This window comes from Microtus ochrogaster, unplaced genomic scaffold (genome assembly GCF_000317375.1).
Source record: "Microtus ochrogaster isolate Prairie Vole_2 unplaced genomic scaffold, MicOch1.0 UNK130, whole genome shotgun sequence".
Taxonomy (NCBI): Eukaryota; Metazoa; Chordata; class Mammalia; order Rodentia; family Cricetidae; genus Microtus; species Microtus ochrogaster.
In genome coordinates this window covers 212264-228448 of record NW_004949228.1, presented here as the reverse complement: position 1 = coordinate 228448, position 16185 = coordinate 212264, and the positions used below count along the sequence as shown (strand labels likewise).

The window sequence follows — 16185 nt, the reverse complement described above, 5'->3', positions numbered from 1 at the left end:
ACCAGGCTGGTCTCGAACTCACAGAGATCCGCCTGCCTCTGCCTCCCAAGTGCTGGGATTAAAGGCGTGCGCCACCATCGCCCGGCCCCATTGTGTATTTCTGGCTCCTTTATCAAAAGTCAGGTATCCATTAATAAGTATTTATCAGGGACTTTGATTTGATTCCATTGAAAAAAAGTGTTTTTATGCCAGTATCATGTGGTTTTTATTACTATAGCTATTTAGTACAGCTTGAAATCAAGGATGGTTATATCTCTGAATGTTCTTTTATTGTACAGGTTTTTATTTTTTTAATCCTGGGGTTTTATTGTTTTTTCATATGAAATTGATTGTTGTCCTTTAAGGTCTGTAAAGAATTGTGTTGGAATTTTTAAGGGGATTGTCTGAATCAGTAGATTGATTTGTTAAGATAGCCATTTTTATTTTTTAATCCCTCATATTCTTGAGCATGGGAAATGTTTCAATCTTTTGACACCTTCATTTCTTTCTTTAAAGATTTGAAGGTTTTTCATAGGAGTCTTTCATTTGCTTGGTTAGAGTTAATGGAATATATTTCATATTATTTGTGGCTATTGTGAAGGGTATTGTTTAGTGATATTTTGTTTGTGTTTTAACAAATAAAGCTTGTCTTAAGATCAGAGAGGAAAACTAAGCCATTAGAGGCCAGGAAGTGGTGGCAGACACCTTTCATCTCAGGACTCAGGGGACAGATGGATCTCTGTTATTTCAAGACTACCTTGAACAACAAGACCAATCTGAAATAGAAACAGAACTCACACAAAGGTGATCCCAACAGTTGGGATAACACACCTTTAATCCCAGCACTAGGGAGTTGGAGACAGGTGTGATCTGGCTGGACAGAGAGAGGATTGTAAAGTGGTAGGAAACAGGAATTCAGTACAGTCTGAGGAGGCAGTACATCTGAAACAGTCTGAGGAGATAGTCAGTCTGAAGCAGTATGGGAATACAATCTGTGGAAGCAGTCTGAGGACAGGATCGCCCCTTTGGTCTGAATATTGGTAGAGGTAAAAACTAGTGGCTAGCTGTTCTGCTTCTCTGAGCCTTCATCTTTCACTCCCTCTGCTTCTCTGATCTTCAGCACTAACCCCTATATCTGACTCTGGGTTTTTATTATTAATAACAATTAGAGTTTTGCTACATCTGGTACCCAACTTTTGGGGTACAAATTCATGAAAAAGTCTGTTGCCATTGGCTTTGCAGCCACTGGCATAGGCCAGAGCTTCACTTGGCTAATACCCTTGATTAATATCCTAAAGTATTAATTAATACCCTTCACTTGGCTAATACTTGATTCATACTCTAAAGTCTAGGTTTTCCTTTCTTCTTTCCTGGTGGGCTTTCCCTGAACCCCCTTCTTAAGCTCCTTCCAAACTAGGTAGCTGTCTTGAAATCTTATCAGGCTTATACTCTTCTACATTGCAACAGTCAGACTTAGATCTGCTTCATCAGCAGCAGCAGATTTCGTGAGATAGTAGGGAATTCTTTTTTTTTTTTTTTATAGTAGGGAATTCTTAAAGGGAAGAATTAGAGAGAAAAAAAAAGTGGGTAGAGATATTTCTCCCCACCTTTAAAAAACAATTCCAATAGAGGACATTAGGTCTTGTATGATTATGCAATACATTTTTTTTAAATGCAACAATTGAATGAAGGGATAATCAACTTAACCTGGATTGACATAAATTTAGTTACTATTTAGATAATCCTTTTTGTCACTGATAATTCTTGGTTCATCTTGTAAAGAATTGTTTGGTATGAGTGCCAAGATACAGACAGGTCTTAGAAAAACTTAATAAAACAGATCATAAAGATATTCATACACAGAGCAATCTAAAGGAAAACCAACTTCAGCCTTGTATTATAAGGTAAGAGAGGAACAGCCAAAGGTTTTCAAACAACCAACCTTAATATATTCAGTAACCTTTCAGGAACCGCCAAATGATAGATATCCCTGAGGCTGTGTAAAGGTGAATAGACTCTTGTGGCAATGTTAGATTTAAGGAGATTCAAGGAAGCCATATGTTAAACTCATGGTCAACTTGTAATAGAATTATCCTTAAAGATTAGAGAGACTTTGTTACAGCAATTTTGGAACCTGGTCCATAGTTACAATGGAGGGCCTGTTAGAAAGAAGAGACTAAGGCCATTGAACAATTTTGTAAAGCTAGAGGTATAGAAATCACCCAAGATCACCTTCTTGGAGGAGAAAGGCAATCCATATATGATGCCCATACTCCGGTTTTATGGCATGCAGCATCTTTGAATTCTTGGGACAGAATTGAAGAAGTAGGAAAGAAGATTGAGTCACTTACTAAAATCACACAGGGCCTGACAGAAACCTTCACTGATTTCTTACAAAGATTGACATCAGCAGTAAATAGAATAATAACGAATTCAGACAAATAATAATTGAGTCTCTTGAAAATACGACTCACTTATGGATTATGCGGAAGTTGTGGCAAAGGCAGGCATTGAGCTACTGAATGTAGTTCACAAGTAACATTCAAGATAACCCTTTGCTATTGGGAATCTCATTGAGGGACCTCTAGCAGGCCCCTATGCCAAATTTGATTCAGTTGTTTCCTGTTTTTGTAGAGGAAATTCCTTCTCAGAGCAATTAAAAAAGCCTAATGCCCGTAGTAAGAAACCATACTGCTCTGGATGAGGGAACAGAAAATTCAGGAAAAACAGTAAAGTGGGTATTCTTGGAAACTTCTATGAATGAACAAAGATGAAAATTAAAAATAAGAAAGAATGACGTCAGTGACAGTCTGGTAAGCACAGGTTTGGATGTAAAAATAATTGCACCAAAATCTTGACATCCAAATTGGCCTCTTCAGGACATAAATAGTCAGCTTTTAGGGACTGGAACTTTACCTCAAGTAAAACAGAGCCTGGGATGGCTCGAATGTATAGGGCCTAAAGGAAAGAGAGGAAAATTAAAAGCATATGTAGCTAACATACAAATGATGTGGGGATGTAATTTGTTACAACAATGAAATAATCAGATTAACATCATACCAATCTTAGAAACAGAGAGTAAATTAGTGTACATTTCTGGGAAAAATATTAGAAGGTATTATAAAGAACAATCACCGACCATTCAGGTTGTTCAAGAACAAGGCACAACAGCTGCTATTCTTTCCAAGACACCCACAACCCTAACTTTAAAATGGTTGGCAGACAAACCTGTATGGTTTGCACATTGGCCTTTAACACCAGAGAAACTGCAGGCCTTAGAGCTGCTGTTATAGGCGCAGGTAAATGCTCAGCATATTGAAGAATCAACCAGCCCTTGGAATTCTCCTGTATATGTTATTAAAAAGAAATCTGGAAAACGGAGAGTGGTACCTGCTTAGTAAGTTGATTCAGCCAGTGGGCTCTCTACTGCCTGGAATTTCTTTGCCTTCTCTACTAACTAAGGATGACCTCTTATGCTTGTTGATTTAAAAGATTGTTTTTTGTCTGAATCTGTCCTACTGCATATCTGTAATTCTTTAGTGTCCAGGAGCACTTCTTAAAATGTTAAGGGTTTCTTAAAACCTTAAACTGCACCATTACTAGGGGAAATATGGTACTGCCTGCTTGCCCTGCCCAGCCCAGCATGGCAGAGCTGTTCACTTCCTCTGAGAGCCATGCCCACAGCCACATTCTCAGTCACACAGAATTATGAATAATAAAGAGTTATTTATTTAAGGGTAGACTCACAGATCACAATCCTCTGCTGGAACGAGAAACAGCAACTGAATCCCACAGCCAGAAAAGAGAGGCAGAAGCAAGAGAGAGAGCATGCGCTTTATAGCTGCATTTACAGTGTAAGAGAGCATGTGGGCTGGTATCTTAGATGCTATTGACTGAAGGAGCAGAATGTGCTACCACAGCACCTCCCCCTTTTGTTTAAATAAGAGAGTTCTAAACCCAATACAAAACCATATACACTAGGAACAGATATCAAGTATAAGATTAGAATTTCAATCAGCATAAACAATATTTAGCAAGGAATGTATGCCAAATGTTTTAATAAACATTCTATCCTAAGGAGTCTAAGTCTTGTATTGGAAATGGCTTGGCTAGATCCTAAGAGGGTGGTAACTATGACTATCTATTGTTCAACCCCATCGAAGGCCGGGCAGGGAGATAATATTACTTGAGCAGGCAGGAAGTACAATCAAGCAGCTTCCAAAGTGAGCAATATATGACAAAGACAATTAGCTACCTGAGCAATCACCCAAAATCTCATTTGCAACTTTGAAGCAACCAACTCTGGCTAAGGCCTAGCATAACTGACAGACCATTATTAGAGCAGGAAACTTTTCAGAACCATCTTACCCTGTCTTGACAAGATTTAACAGTCTTTTTCTTTGTGTCCTGCTTATCCATTTCCAGATACCATGTACTTTGTCAGTCCTTGAGGTATGGGCAGTTCCTTGCCCAAAGACCAATTGTACCAAGAAGAAAACAAACTCTGAGTGGAGTGTCTTTGGTGCTCAGCGTTCTCTTGGGAATAGATTGGTGCTGTCAGGAGCAATCATGTCTCATGTCAGTTATAGTCCTAAGTCATTTAAAGGCCATATTCTGAGGGTCCCTGCAAGATTTGAAGAATATCTAACTGAAATATATCTCTATATATCTAGAAAAGCTAACTAACATGACTACAAGCTTGACTTATAGATGACTATTAAACTATATTTTTAAATTATACATTACATTTTTAAATGAACTACACAATCACAGTACCTTAATCAAGAGCAGAAATAATGCATATAACAAGACTGACTTTAAGTTTGCATTAGTAAACCAAGATCCATACCAATGCAAATCTCTGTAGCATCTGTTGATGTTTGTTCTGTGGCATTACAGTTTTTACTAAGATTTTCTTATCACATGACATTATTTTGTGAGTTTTTCTTTTTTTTTAGTATTCTTGTTGATAAAATTACTATTATTAATGTATTTTCTTTTAGTTGGAAATGGAAGTTTGCTCGATTTGTGTGTTGGACATAGTCTAGGACTCCTTAGCTGTCCTCTCTCTAATTATTATATAAAATGCTGTATTTGTTGTGTTGTGACTGATAACACTCTGGTTTTTCTATGTATTCTTTGCCTCTAATTATGATCTGCAGTGCTGCATGAGTGAATGACGTTTATTACTTCATAAACTTCTTCCTGTGCCCTTTCTTCTCCATGATTTTTTAGGAGACAATGTCTCTTGGTGCAAAGATTAGGTTCATAGTCATTTTCTTTCTCCACTCAAAATATATCCTCCTGTGCTCTCTTGTCTATAGGAATGTTGAAAATTTTCTGATATCATTTTGATTTTGAGCTCTTTTTATTTGGTTTGGCATTATTCCCAACAGAGTTGGATTAATTTTAGCTTTGTACTTTTGACACCTTTAGGTGAAATTTCAACAAGGATTCCCATCTTTTTTCCGGACACAGATACTCAGAGGAGACCAACAAGAATGAGTGTTTTTCAGGTAAATGCTCCTGAGGTCAGTGTCATGTTTACATTTCTATGACATTTGTTTTTATTATTAAAAGCACTCTAGACTTTAATTCTGTACCTCTGATAATGTTATCTAAAGTTTTCTTTTGTATGATTTATGTTCTTTTTCCACTCTGATAATCATGAGTAAGTCTATAGATTTTTTTTCACATGTATTGAACAGCTCACATTATATTTTCATTCCATGTTTTACTTTGAGGACATAAATTCTTTAAGACCTGCAATTCTTAAAATAATCTATTGCAAATGATACCCAAAGAAATATATTGGTGGCCAGCATATACATAGGATAGACGTTTGTCCTTTTATATTAGTGATGAAAGATTGCATTTCTGGGATGGTCAGATTTTCAGATCCAGAAAATGAATGTGGACATGCAAATATATGGACTTTTAAAATTATGCCATTGAGCCATTTATGGAAATGTAGAATTAGAAGAGCTTCGCTGTCTTAAATTCCAATAATACATATATCAGCACCCTAGAGAGTATAGGTGATGAAAGGAATAGTACACTGCCTGGCCCATTAGTTCTAGCCTCTTATTGGCTAACTCTCACATCATGATTAACCCATTTCTAATAATCTGTATGTCACCATGTGACAGTGGCTTACCGGGAGAGATCCAGCATGTCTGACCTGGTGGCTGGCTCCATGGTAGCTCTCTTAGCCTGCCTTCTTTCCACTATCCTGTTCTGTCTACTCTGCCCACCTAAGGGCTGCCCTATCAAAAGGCCAAGGCAGCTTCTTTATTCAACCAATGAAAACAACACATAGAAAGACGACCCTCCTACACCAATGCGGATTGTAGTATGCTAGTTTTTCCTTTTGAAATTTACATTACCCAGTGATGATGGGTGTGTTACTAACTGAAATTCATCTGAGAAAAAGTCCTGATCATATCATTCTTAATTCTCAATTGTAAGTTGTCAATAGACCAATATTTTAATTCTTCAGACCAATTGTTTTAATATTTCAGTAGGGCATAAGCACCATTGTCTCCACCTTTGTGTTGTATCATATGGCATATATTAGCAAGAATTTTCTGGAGAGAATTGAATTGGTGCTGTACATAAGCCATCAATTTTGAAGAATCATCAGATGTCCTACTTAATCACTTTACTCTTTGCTCTTGGTAGTATAAGGCTCCTCCACCTTGTTTTTCCTCTTCCTGAAGCTTTGTATTACATAGAGTGGGATTCCAGAGTACTGTGATGATTGGCAGGTTTCTATTTCTCTTTTTAAAGCAAGATTTTATTTAAGTATATGAATGTTCTTTTGCATAATTTTATGCAAACTACATGATACATTATGTGAATCCCTGAGGTCAGCACCAGAGCCTCAACACTTGAGTCAGAGACTGTAATGAGCTGCCATGTGTGTAGAGAAAATTAAATTAGATTTCTCTGCAAGAACAGTAAGTGCCTTTACATCTGGGCCATTTCCCTTGCCCTAAGATTACATTCCTGTTGTATGTTTGTGAGACAGATAGTACAGAACCTGGCATCTTCTAGTTTGTGGGTAATGAAGGAAGAATTATAAATGACATTTAAAATCCTGCTAGATGAAAGAAAAGAATAGAGTTGAAATTAAAAGGCTTGAGTTTTTAATTGAGCCAATCTCATGAATAATGTATTCAAAATTAATGAAATGAGTGTAATTCTCAAAAACTTAATACATTAGCTTCAATTAGAAAAAATGTTTCTACTTTCTATGGGTGCATTGTTTCATGCTGCTATTTATTTACACATATATTTCTAGCTATTCTATAGTGAAACACCATACAAAATTTATGAAATTATAATTATCTAAACTGTTGTGTCAATTTTCAAAAATTAGCAAATTTAATTTTGTCTATTGCTGCTTTTTTATTTACTTAATGGTTGTGAAAATATTCTCATAAAATAACTGCACAAAGTATTTTGAGTCTATTGTTTAGAATATTAGATGCATACACTGGTGGTACACTCCTTACTGTTTAAAGAAAACACTGATTTAAATTCATAAATAAATTTGCATTCCATATTCTATTCCTTTGTATTAGAAATGGTGCAACACTGCATTTAGGTCTCAGGATCTCAACTGAACATGTTAGAATATAGTATAATGTTGTTCAGCTGCAGATAGGATCAATGCAGTTTTCCTAGTTTAGCAAAGTTGATACTTGTAGAATTTGGAAGCACAGTTCAGTTTTGCTCACCATAACTTATATTGACCCAAGGATCCTACTTGATATTAACACATACTTCCTATAGGTAAATTCCTGCACGAAGGCCTCACAAGTATGTGATATTCCCTGAAAGTTTGCTCATTGTGAAACTATTAGGTCATCTTTTTTATAGAGATAGAAAATACAACATAGACAATGACTTTTTGAAATCATCTATTAGTACAATTAAATTTAAGTTTATTTTTTGTAAGTGGGTGTATTTGCCTGAACGTGTAAGTGTGTATTATGTAAGCCTCCTATCTGTTTAGTTCAGAAGCGAACATGGGATTTCATGGAATTGGGGTTAAAGTCTGTTGTGTAGTGCCATGAATATACTCAGAACCAAACTACATTTTAAAGGATTATAAGTCGTTACTGACTCCAAACAACAGAGACCATTTTCAAATGTGGAGATTATAGGGAATCTTTTATCTGCTGCTAAGGTCTTAGAAAATGTCATGAAGGAGAGAGACCTTAAGATTATAAGCATTGTCAGTCTATACACTGTGATTAACAACTAACACATTTCTTTAGCCCTTATAGAAAATTTTGAACAAATTTGAACAACTTGTCTTTGAATAAATGCCATGCCTTATCTATGTCACAGAAAATATCTGTCGTTCTTCAGCCTCTTTTACCTAGGAACGTATTTTGTCCAGCCACACATAGTATATACATAATTTTCTATTACAGACTCTGTTAACATTCAGGGATGTGGCTGTGGATCTCTCGCAGGAGGAATGGGAATGTCTAGATCGTGCTCAGAGGGCATTGTACTTGGATGTTATGTTGGAGAATTATAACAATCTAGTCTTTGTAGGTAAGAATGCTTTTTTTCTGGAATTCCTGATTCATCATTTTTATTTACCTACTTCGTTTAATATGTAATCTATCTTAATGGTCTAGACACTTCCAGAAATAATGGAAATTCTGGTTATTCACCTCATTTTTTTCATGGTGCAGTTTACATTATTCTGTGTTCCATAGAAATGTAGATAATGCTATATTCTTTTTTTTTTTTTTTTTTTTTGGTTTTTCGAGACAGAGTTTCTCTGTGGCTTTGGGGCCTGTCCTGGAACTAGCTCTGTAGACCAGGCTGGTCTCGAACTCACAGAGATCCGCCTGCCTCTGCCTCCCGAGTGCTGGGATTAAAGGCGTGCGCCACCATCGCCCGGCAATGCTATATTCTGTATGATCACTCTAGCTGCTCCTATCTAGTTTTAAAAGAAAATATGAAAGTTCAAAGGAAACTGAATATTCAGAGCATGGAAATGTATTGCATTACACATAATAATTGGAATATTTTTATGTTATTATTGAATTAAACTATTGACCTATTTTTGATTTTTAAATTTCAGGAGGTTTAAATAATGAGAGCTGTGGGTAGTGAGCATGGCTTTTTGTGTATTATTTAGCTTTTGAGATGTATTCTCTATGTTTAACCCTGAAACTGAATAATTTAATCATAGCAATGTGAATGCTGAATCAAGAGGATATGTTGAATTCCATTACAGCCTGGGTTACAAAATGAATTCTTATCTGACCAAAGCTACCCAGTGTGACTCGGTCTCAAAAACATGTACAAGAAAATAGAGGAATATTGTTCAGCAGGAGGTCCTCTATTTATTGCTTGACCACTATTTGTCCTATCTTCTGCAAAGTACACAATGTAGATAAAAATGAGGTTACTGTCAGTTCTTGTGGTTTGATATAGATCAGAGTTGAGGTTCTTCTGAACGTTGCTTTAGCCATGTGAGACAGAGAAGACCTAGGGTGAGGGCTCTATCCCTGAGAATTGCTAGTTATGTTTCTTAAAAAACTTAAGGCAAATCAGTTAAGTTTCTTACTCATGCATTAATCCCTGTCTTCCCTCATTGTGCTAATTTTTCAGGCAACCATTGCATATGTTATAATTATGAGAAAGTCTTGGATCAAAGCTCAGAGCACATTGTCTATCAGCATGTATATACCAAAGAGAATCCTTATAAATACAATGAGCCTGACAAAGGAATTCATAAATTCTCCAAGTATAATCATAATGCTAGGGATAGAACAAAAATCTGCAACAAGTACATATTTGGTAACCACCGAGACTCTTCTGTTGAATCATTACACTTATACAGCCATAAATGTGGAAACCCTGAAGAAGAAGCTTGCAAAATTAATGACTGTGTAAACTGTTTAAATTTGTGTTTCATCATTAGTCAGAATCAAAGAGTACACAAAGAACACAAAAATACAGAGAATGATAAATTTTTTGACCCTAAGCATGAACTCATGTTAGAAAGAACGAATAGTGCGAAGAAACCCCACCAAAGCCATAAATGTGGAAAATGCTTCAAGACAGACTCAAGCCTTAGTAGATATCAGAGAGGTCATAATAAACAGAAATTCTGTAAATGTACACAATGTAGTAAATCCTTTCTACATTTGTCACAAATCAAAGTACACTGCAAGGTCCATTGTGGAGAAAAAACCTACAGTACAGAGTGTCCTAAGTGCTTCTCTCATACCTCAGAATTTAAAAGACATTTTAGATTGCATTCTGGAGAGAATACCTACGAATATAGTGAATGTGACAAATCCTCTATCAGTACCTCAGAACATAGAATGCACCCGAAAGTTCTTACTGGAGAGAAACCTTACCGATGTAGTGAATGTCACAAATCCTTTACCAAGAAAGACCATCTTAGAACTCATCAGAGAATTCATAAACAAAAGGATCCATATAAATGTAATGAATGTCACAAATCCTTTACCCAGAAAAGCAGTCTTAGAACACATCAGAGAATTCATATAGGAAAGAAGCCTTATAAATGTAGTGAATGTGACAAATCCTTTACCCAGAGAGGCCATCTTACTAATCATCAGAGAGTCCATACAGGAGAGAAACCTTACAAATGTAATGAATGTGACAAATCCTTTACCAAGAAAGACCATCTTAGAATTCATTACAGAATTCATACTGGAGAGAAACCGTATAAATGTAATGAATGTGAGAAGTCCTTTACTCAGAAGAGCAGTCTTAGAACTCATCAGAGACTTCATATGGGAGAGAAACCTTACAAATGTAGTGAATGTGATACATGCTTTACCCAGATAGGCCACCTTAGAATTCATCAGAGAATTCATACAGGAGTGAAACCTTACAAATGTAATGAATGTGACAAATCCTTTACCACGAAAGACCACCTTAGAATTCATCAAAGACTTCATACAGGAGAGAAACCTTATAAATGTAGTGAATGTTACAAATCATTTATCAGTTGCTCAAATCTTAGAAAACATCAGCGAATTCATATAGAAGAGAAACCTTACAAATATAGTCAATGCAAAAACTCATTTCCCACAGAAATCACCCAGAGAGCAAATCAAAGAATTTATACAGGAGAGGAACGTGATAATGTAATATATGAGGAAAACCCTTTTTTGTCTCTCAAGTCTACAGAAACATCTGAAAATTCACACAGGGGAGAAAAGTTTCCATAGCAAATATTGTGGCATAATCTTTGTACTCTGACTCAGCAAAACCTGAAGGATGTACTGGTATATGGCAATTTCTTGGAGTCTGTATTGATCCATATTGGATGAGAGCTGACTAAGACAGGAAATATACACCTCAAAATAACTTCAAGAAATTGCTGAAGCTGACAGGATTCAGTATGTTTTACTCAAATGGAAAAGCTCAGATCATACTGCTCAAATTTGATAAAATGATTCACCAAGATAGTATGCTCTTTAATGTGAAGAAATGCCTACAGGTGTACAGTGTGCTCCAGGTGTCCTGAATTTATATGCTGTATCCCATGCTGATTTGGAGCTTCATGATTACAGCTGTCTTTGAGTCCCCTGTGCTTCAGTAAACATCACTTTCTCATATTCCTCTAACCCCAAAATAAAGCTGATTGGTTCAACAAGTTTGGCTTGGTTCTTTTTTCAGTTCCGTGTTGGGTGAGTAGATACCTATGTAGGTTCCATCTCCCCAGGAATAGGGTCTCATTAAATATGTTCTGAAGTAATTGTTCCTTGAAATTTGTGGTATGATGGAGAATAGATTTTGGAGAGAAAGCATTTTAGTCACCAAGCTAAGTAAGCCTGGGTCAGTGAAACACATCATCCAAACTGGGCTGTGTCCCTTCATGGTTCTGAATTACACATGATTGAACAAAACGCACCCTCAAAACAAGGCTTCCCATGGTCTAGTAATCCACACATTGTGGTGATCTGTTCTACTGTGCAATGCCTGTGCCTGTGTTACTTTCAGTAGTTTGTGCTCCACTGTACCATATGCAAGCCAGCAAGGGCCTGGAGATTGAAAAAACACAAGAGACCTGGGTCATCTGAAAGGAGATCAGCCATATACCATTTATTTAAACTTAGGAAAAACCCTATATACCTATCTCCTGCACAAGGAATTTCCCCCAGGCAGGTGGGAAATTACCATGCCCAAGAGAGTAAACAATTAGTAATAGCTAATCACCAGGCACGGCAGAGGGAGCACAGGAACAAACAAGTTGTTTTAGCTGACTGGCCAGAAACTCAAGATGAAACCTGGGAGCAGGGTTAGACCCATGGGCCCTACACTGCTGTACTTTAGAATTCCATTCTACAAGCCCTAAGGAATACATTGAACTTCAGTTCTTTTTTTTTAAATCATTTAAAGAATGCTATTATAGACATCCTGGAAAATTCATCATGAAACATAATAAGGCTTTACAAAGGACTCTTTTTTTTTTTTGGTTTTTCGAGACAGGGTTTCTCTGTAGCTTTGGAGCATGTCCTGGAACTCCCTTTGTAGACCAGGCTGGCCTTGAACTCACAGAGATCCGCCTGCCTCTGCCTCCCGAGTGCTGGGATTAAAGGCGTGCACCACCACCGCCCGGCTCAAAGGACTCATTTTCAACTTAATGTCATGGGTCAATCTTTCTGAACCTATCATGAAAAAGTATGAAGTAGACACAATCTCCATTCTCATGTTAGCGTAGAAATCCCCAAAAATGTGCTGGAAGATTCTTTTGAAGAGCTGAAAATGGCTGAAAAATATTTAGTCCAATCCAAAAACATTTTATAAGTAGGAAGATGCAGACATTTCTGGCCTTTGGACAAAACAGTATGTTACAGTGGGCAAAACCATCCTATTATGTAAAATTTTCACAGATTTTAATATGAGAAAGAAGTTATATTCAACTCATAAGAAAATATGGTTGGGGAATTCTCAGTATTGGAGTTTGTTGACATACGAGCTAATACAACCTTGAGTAAATTCAAGCTGTAGGTTTCAAGTCGTCATACTTTGTATTAGTTGCTGGTGTGCCAGGAACATTGAACTATAGAACTCTAACATAACTTTAAAGTCATTTCTGACAACTCAATCTCAGCAATAGTGCTTCCCCTTTCCCCTCTGGGAACCAAGGACCTAACAATTGCCCACACACCTAACAATTGGGAACTTTACATCATCTCCCTGAGTCCTTGTGAATGTTTTCCAAATAGAACTCAGTTATTGAATAGGGGCAAGATAACCCTTAGATGCTGACTCAGTTCCTGAGAAACGGGATCAAAGTGACCTCTTACCTCATCTGATCTGGCAATTGCTCTCCAGCCAATTATTGATAGTAGCCCTTTTGAATAGGCTAATCATAACAGTCAAGGAACAACCCCCAGACACTCCCCTTTGCTTCTGTGGCTTTTCCTTTAAAAGTTTCTGTACCAGCTATTTGGGGTCTTTCTGGCCTCTAGTGCTGAAAGACCCTGTCATGACAGAATTAATAAAAATCCTCATGCTTTTACATCAGCTGTGGTGTAAGAGGTGGTCTCTGGGGGACAACTCCTCCTCGGTGTTTGGACTCTAGGGTCCAACAAAACCTGAGACAGGAGACAGTGGAAAGTTAGATCTCTGGCCTCCCCCCCCCCAAAAAAATATGGTGATTCCAATTAGATGAATAGGCCTAGGATCCCAATTCAGGTATTCAATGAATGAGTTCCCTCTGCTTGAAGACCTTGAGATCATCCTAATTCAGCACAGACTTTTCACTGTTCTTGCAAATTTGAAAAACTGTGCAATGACTAGATATCTAACCTTTTACCCACCTCAATATTTTCATTTGGTGACCATTTATACACACTGTTCTTGTCAATGGTTGGAGAAGTTGTGGCAAATCTATATAGAGCAAATCCAGTTTAGTTTGAGAGCCAGATCTGTGGGGTCCATGGTAGTCAGAGGGCAACGACAGGGAGAGAGGGGTGAATTATGAGTGGTGCAGGGACAGTCAGCTTATCAGAGCAGTTACAGCAAATAAAACAGGGATTCTCTAGGTTGGAAAATTCACAAGCATTTGTGAAAGTGCCTAGTAAAAAACAGAATACAGGGAACTTGATTAGAATTCTTAGGGGGTACTTCTGGGAGCTATTTTTTTATGAACCAAACAGGACTCAGGATCTTATAGGGATAGAACACCTTCCTTCATCTGCAGGATACCCTGAGGGACAACCTGGGGAAGTCATAAGTCAGTTGTGCCTTGGGAGGAAAATAGAACTGCAGGGCTGGTAAATAGGCAGTTTAGACTGGAACAGGAGTGTAGTTAGTTTCTCTACAGCTTATTAAAAGGATATTCCCTCTCAAAGTTCTGTGGTGGATACCCTAGCATTTCAGTAAACATAGATCATATAAATTGGGACTTATTGGGATTGCATTCCTTTCACTTATATTAGGGTATTTACAGAAGAATAATCTAGAAGAGTATAGTATGCCTTGTTTGCAAACATGGTTCTCATGCTATCATAGCAGTTAACAAAACTCTGGAATTTAAACTCACCAATACTTTCTTCCTCCACTGTTGTATCACTTATCTATTTGAGCAAGTGGCCCTTGTTTGTGGAGGTTAGGCATTCACTGAGAACTGATTAATGATTAGTTGCACAAGGAACCAGTGTAGATTTAAATGAACCTGAAAGTATTATTTACCAAGTCCCATAATAATGATTGAAAATATTAATATTTACCAACCAAATTTTGATTTCCCAATAATTTTCTATCTGTAATATATGTGACCTAGTATGTAAATACTGCATTCAGAAATATATCTACATTTACTAAATTCTTATTATAATAGCTTAAAATGGAAAAGCATAGCATGAATGCTGTGAGAGAATATCAAGGCACACTATAATTACAGTTACAACATGTACTATATAGATAAGTACAAAATGGGAAAGCATCTTTTAAATAATTCTAGTCACTAAACTATATTAAGAAATTCTTCTCTAATTTTCTTTTTTCTCTTTGGTCCAAGAAAAGCACTCTAACCATGAATGAGTAGCTAGATTCCCTTGGTGTTGTTTGGTTTAGGCTTTGTTTTGTTGAGTAAATATTTGTTGAGTCTATTGTCCTGACAGTCTTAGAACTCACCATGTAGACACATAGCCTTAAGTGGGATCTACCTGCTTCTGTATCTTTAGTGCTAGGATTAGATACTGCACCAACACATCTGGCTCAAACACACTCCTTTTATCATAGGAGTTACAGATATTCTATTTTATGATTTGGTGCTTTCAGGAGTAATGGAAATACCTAGTCCTTTCTCACTGTGCTATTTAAAGATTGGATGTTGAAGACTTGCAGAAGTCTGGTTTCTGGGAAGGAAAAACAGCTTTCTTACAGACTCTACTGCTTCTGATGAAATAGAATGAAATTGGGTTTCCAATGAAAACTATTCTGCAAGTTTGAGAGCTCCCTGTGAATGTGTTATGTGATGTTCTTTTGTATATGTGTTGCTTTTATTGGCTAATTAATAAAACTGTTTTGGCCAATGGCTTAGCAGAGTACAGCCAGGCAGGAAATCTGAACAGATAGAGAGAGAGTAGGTGGAGTCAGGGAGATGCCATGTAGCTGCTGAAGGAGACAGACACTAGAACTTTACCTGGTAAGCCACTGCCTCGTGGCAATACACAGAATAATGGAAATGGCTTAATTTAATATTTAAGAGGCAACTAGAAATACACATAAGCCATTGGCCAAACAGTGTTGTAATTAATATAACTTCTCTGTGATTATTCGGGTGTGGGCAGCTGGGAAACAAATGAGCAGTCACCATTTACAAAATGGCACCCAATGTGGGGCAACTATATCCACATAAAATCTGAGAGAATTTGGGAAACATTTATTTCTCTTCAAAATGTATACAATTACAGAAAACAGAAAAATACATATATGACATGTGAACATTGAGAAATGGCCAGCAAGTTCTTATTAAAACAGGAGAACACAATCAGCAAGAGCTTTCTCTTCATTAAAGACTGTAAACAATTTGTTTCAACAGTAATTGGCCTTTTATGCAAAATGAACAAAGTAATGCTAAAACAATAAGAAAATTTGAGAAAGCTACAGGATTTCCAAAACCTTCAGAAGGTTAAACCAAAATTCAAAATCTATTAAAATTACTGTAAAGGAAACCAC

The 16185-nt window shown here is 36.9% G+C and overlaps 1 protein-coding gene across 7 annotated transcripts in view; it reads left to right on the top strand.

Annotated features, from left to right (window-relative positions):
• LOC101987678 (zinc finger protein OZF-like) overlaps window positions 1–11647 on the top strand; it is a 29431-nt gene extending 17784 nt beyond the window's left edge. For 4 of the 7 annotated variants that reach the window (XM_026778357.1, XM_005371837.3, XM_026778355.1 and 1 more), the window contains 3 exons: window positions 5416–5510; window positions 8424–8550; window positions 9622–11647. In XM_026778357.1, coding sequence (XP_026634158.1) covers window positions 5481–5510; window positions 8424–8550; window positions 9622–11219 — 1755 coding nt within the window. In that variant the 5' untranslated portion in view covers window positions 5416–5480 and the 3' untranslated portion in view covers window positions 11220–11647. The remainder of the gene's footprint in view (window positions 1–5415; window positions 5511–8423; window positions 8551–9621) is intronic. The other 3 variants (XM_026778359.1, XM_013355446.2, XM_026778358.1) reach the window with 3 other exon arrangements.
• The last annotated feature ends 4538 nt before the right edge of the window (window positions 11648–16185 follow it).